The sequence below is a fragment of the Engraulis encrasicolus genome, chromosome 5 (assembly GCF_034702125.1).
Source record: "Engraulis encrasicolus isolate BLACKSEA-1 chromosome 5, IST_EnEncr_1.0, whole genome shotgun sequence".
In the NCBI taxonomy this organism is placed as follows: domain Eukaryota; kingdom Metazoa; phylum Chordata; class Actinopteri; order Clupeiformes; family Engraulidae; genus Engraulis; species Engraulis encrasicolus.
This window is the reverse complement of record NC_085861.1, coordinates 3,865,145-3,870,144: the sequence shown is the minus strand read 5'-3', so window position 1 is coordinate 3,870,144 and position 5,000 is coordinate 3,865,145. Positions and strand designations below refer to the sequence as shown.

Genomic DNA, 5,000 nt, shown 5'->3' with positions numbered 1-5,000 from the left:
CAGACACTAAACATGACAGGACTGTGGATGCGATGTTTATCTGTGATATATCCACGTGAGTGGACCTGGTAGTCATTTATTTTTATTTTATTTTATTTATTTCTTCACGGGGAGTGCCTCTTGAGATGTGACATCTCATTTTCAATAGGGTCCCCTTAAATCTGGACAATTCAAACAATACAAGACAATACGTTAGAGCACAATACTTTCATTCACTCACATTCACACACGTTCAGTCCACAGCCTCCTCCCCTCCCCTCCCCTCCAACCCTCTTAATACTGTGTTCTTTGTATTACTTTTGCATAGATAGGACTAGTGCAATGCGTATAGGCTGCCTGTTGATTTTTTCTGTGGCTGAATGACAGATATTCAGCATCACAGGATGTTAAACTGTGACATACACAAGAGTGGACCAAAGCTTTTAGCATCCGGTGTGCACACATGTATGTGCCCGTCGTAGACAACCCTGTCTACAATCTCAGCTTTGATAACACATACACACACACACTTAGCAGTCAGATACAAGCATACCCACACACACATAAAATGTTAATCAGTGAAACACACATACACACACACACACACACACACGCGTGTGCACACACACACACGTGTGCACACACACACACACACACACACACACACACACACACACACACACACACACACACACACACACACACACACACACACACACACACACACACAGATAGACACCATGGTCCATGTTACTTACGTCAAAGCTGTTATCTCCTCCAGGCTCGATCATATAAGTGTGATTCCCATCGAAGAACATCCCACTGTCGAAGAGAGAGAGACAGAGAGAGAGAGAGAGAGAGAGAGAGGAAGAGAGAGAGAAGAGAAGAGAAAAGAGAAGAGAAGAGAAGAGAAGAGAAGAGAAGAGAAGAGAAGAGAAGAGAAGAGAAGAGAAGAGAAGAGAAGAGAAGAGAAGAGAAGAGAAGAGAAGAGATGAGAAGAGAAGAGATGAGAAGAGAAGAGAGAGGGAGGAAGAAGAAGTGAAGAAGAGAAGAGAAGAGAAGAGAAGAGAAGAGAAGAGAAGAGAAGAGAAGAGAAGAGAAGAGAAGAGAAGAGAAGAGAAGAGAAGTGAAGAGAAGAGAAGAGAAGAGAAGAGGAGAGGAGAGAAGAGAAGAGAAGAGAAGAGAAGAGAAGAGAAGAGGAGAGAAGAGAAGAGAGAAGAGAAGAGAGGAGAAGAGAAGAGGAGAGAAGAGAAGAGAAGAGAAGAGAAGAGAAGAGAAGAGAAGAGAAGAGAAGAGGAGAGAAGAGAAGAGAAGAGAAGAGAAGAGAAGAGGAGAGAAGAGAGGAGAAGAGAAGAGAAGAGAAGAGAAGAGGAGAGAAGATAGAAGAGAGATTAAGAGATGAGAGTGGTGACATGAGTCATCGCCGTGACAACTGCTTCGTCATTGGCCATCTGTGCTCCAATCTACCCATAATGCTCAGCAACAACAGGCCACCCAATGGGACACAGGAAGTTATATGATCACAGAGGTCAAAGGTGACAGGATGAAGCGCCCTCGTTGACCACGCTTAATGAAACGTATGCTGGTGACATGGCAGCACCGGAGTGGCCCTTACGTAGACGTCCTTCACTTCACTAACAGAGATTAATGTCCTCTTGGAAAAGGTCACACAGTAGCACGCAGTGGGCCTATGAACAAGTTCACACACACACACACACACACACACACACACACACACACACACACACTCGCACACACACTCGCACACACACGCACACACACACACACACACACACGCACGCACGCACGCACACACAAACAAACGCACGCACGCACGCACGCACACACACAAACAAACACACACACAAACACAGACACACACACACACACACACACACACACACACACACTGTTATACAGTACACACACACATGCACGCACACACATGCACACAACCCCTCACTGACACACACAGTTATAAACTCTCTCTCTCTCACACACACACACACGCATACACACGCACACACACGCACGCACACACGCACACAAACACACAAAAACTGTGCACACACATACCACCTAGTGTACACACACACACTCCCTAGTGTACACACACACACACACACACACACTTGCACATTACAACGCATTTTTTTCACCTACATTTTGTGTGGGTATTTTGTTTTCTTTATACAATGTTCGCGGATCACCGCAAGATCAGCTATTGCATCTGATAGTAGGCCTACGTCCGCGCAGAGATTTTAAAGTTCCACGCAGAACATTGCTTCCTCTTTCACGCTTCGTCTCTCGAAATGGCAGGCTGACAAAGGATGACCGATCCAGAAGATCCAGCTTGCTCGTTTTCAAGATGGGTATATGCCCACTACTTTGACTTCATTGAAAATAAGGACGCCAAGAACATTTCAGTTAAATGCACACTGTAGGCCTACTTGAAACCCAAACCGCGTTCCACGTCGAAAAACCTACAAACCTACAAACAATTTGACGATTTGAAGAGGTGCCATAGCACCACCAAATTAGTCAAGAAAAACCTGCGCTGGTGTGCATGGTAAGGTGTGGTAAGAAGAGAAAGGATTAATCATTGTATTGGTGAATCAATATTGTATGTGGGTAAGATGCAATTCCTGAAAATGTTGGTTTTCAGTCTGCAGGCTTCCAAAACGACTTGTGGATGGCAGGTGAAAGTCATGCCACCTCATAGATTTGCACTTTAGATGGCCAAATCCTTATTTCCAGTCATTTTGGCTAAAGTAACTAAAAGTAATGCAAAAGTAGTGTAATGCCTTACTTTAAAAAAAAAGTAATGTTGTAATGTAAGGCATTACTTTTAAATGACGGTAACATGTAATAAGTAGTGCATTACCGTTTTTGAGTAACTTTCCCAACAGTGGTGGTGGTAGAGCCAAACAATGATGTTTAATATTCATGAGAGGCCCCGTTGCTCCCTGCATGATACCACCAGTTGTCGTGCAAAGTGCTCTGATCCTTCTGATGCAACTACTGTATCGGTCGCACGCAGTTGCGTGTGTAACTCAAGGCTCACCGCAAGCATGTCCCCAGCTCCACACAGCAGCTCACACACACACACACACACACACACACACACACACACACACACACACACACACACACACACACACACACACACACACACACACACACACACACACACACACACACACACACACACACACACACACACACACATGTGCATCTTGCCACTAGGCAAGGCAGGCAGCCGCTTGGGGCCCATAGATAGTGAGTAACAGCCCACATTTTACCACAGTAGTGGCGATTTTAGTTCAAATGTTCATTCTTTTGCATTTTCGCTTGGGGTCCCACCTGACACTAAAATCGCCTCTGCACACACACACACACACACACACACCAGCACATTTCTCTTCCGTGTCTGTGAGGTCCCAGAGACAGAGAGCTCTGCTATCTGCACAACAGAATCCTACAGTACACACACACTCACACACGCAGACACATAGCGTCCAATCACGTTAGCTTGCGAGTGTTCTATTTCTGATGCAGCAGCCCATTTGTCCAAAGCTGCTCTCTACACAACAGAATCCTACAATGCTGTACGCCTGCTGTGTCTCACTGCCTCTCTCTCACACACACGCACGCACACACGCACACACACACGCACACATGCGCGCGCACACACACACACACACACACACACACACACACACACACACACACACACACACACACACACACACACACACACACACACACACACACACTAGTGTTCTGTACATGACTGCTTCTAATTGCCTCTCATGTATTATTGACACAAGACTCATTTGAAGAGCTCTTTCCCAAAACTGTATGTACAGTACTGCATGTTTTTTTTTAATGGCATACATTTATTGTTTCTCAGATAACATCAAACTTAATAAATAAATATAATATAAAAATAGCATAATGTAAAATAAATAAAACCTTTTGTTGTTTGAATTTGGTAAGGATAAAATCAGACAACATAAAACATAATCTGTTGTGTCTGATGTCTGGCTGTTTGTATGACTTAGGAAGTATATTTATCCCTAGCTGGCTGTATGTGTGTGTCCATGTGTGTGTGTGTGTGTGTGTGCGTGCGTGTGTGTGTGTGCGTGTGCGTGCGTGCGTGCGCGCGCGTGTGTGTGTCCGCGTGCGTGTGTGTGTGTGTCCGCGTGCGTGTGTGTGTGTGTGCGTGTGTGTGTGTGTGTGTGTGTGTGTGTGTGTTTGTGTGTGCGTGTGTGTGTGTGCGCATGTGTGTGTGCGTGTGCGTGTGTGTGTGTGCGTGTGTGTGCGCGTGCGTGCGTGCGTGTGTGTGTGTGTCCGCGTGCGTGTGTGTGTGTGTGCGTGTGTGTGCACGCGTCTTCATGCTTTCCTGTGCGCTTCCTGCCCCTCACCTCAGTATATGGCCAGAGAACTTCTGAAGGTGAGAGATAATATGCTCAAACCTCCTTTACCTACCTCCTCTACTCTACTCTCTCCCTCTCTTTCTCTCCCTCTCTCTACTCTCTTCCTCTCCCTCTCTTTCTCTCCCTCTCTCTCTTCCTCTACTCTACTCTCTTCCTCTCTCTCCCTCTCCTTCTCTCTCTTCCTCTCCCTCTCCTCCTCTACTCTACTCTCTTCCTCTCCCTCTCCCTCTCTCTCTCTCTCTCCCCCCCCTCTCTCTCTTTCCTACCTCCTCTATCATAAACTCTTCCTCTTCCTCTTCCTCTCTCTCTCTCTCTCTCTCTCTCTGTCTCTCTCTCTCTCTCTGTCTCTCTCTCTCACACACACACACACACACACACACACACACACACACACACACACACACGCACACGCACACGCACACGCACACACACACAAACACAAACACACACACACTCACGTCAGCAGAGTGTGACCTCACAGCCAATCGCTTAAAAGCTTCAGATCAAGATAATGTGTGTGTGTATTTCAGCATCATCTCCCTGAGCAGACAACCTTGCTGAGCTCCTGCTGTGTATGTGTGT

General features: G+C 46.1%; 1 protein-coding gene across 1 annotated transcript in view; it reads right to left on the bottom strand.

Moving 5' to 3' along the window:
- The window catches only part of adam22 (ADAM metallopeptidase domain 22), an 85,987-nt gene that overhangs the window by 78,841 nt on the left and 2,146 nt on the right, over positions 1-5,000 (bottom strand). Inside the window, exon 2 of the mRNA XM_063198521.1 lies at positions 738-801. Within this exon, the coding sequence (XP_063054591.1) occupies positions 738-797 (60 nt within the window). The 5' untranslated portion in view covers positions 798-801. The remainder of the gene's footprint in view (positions 1-737; positions 802-5,000) is intronic.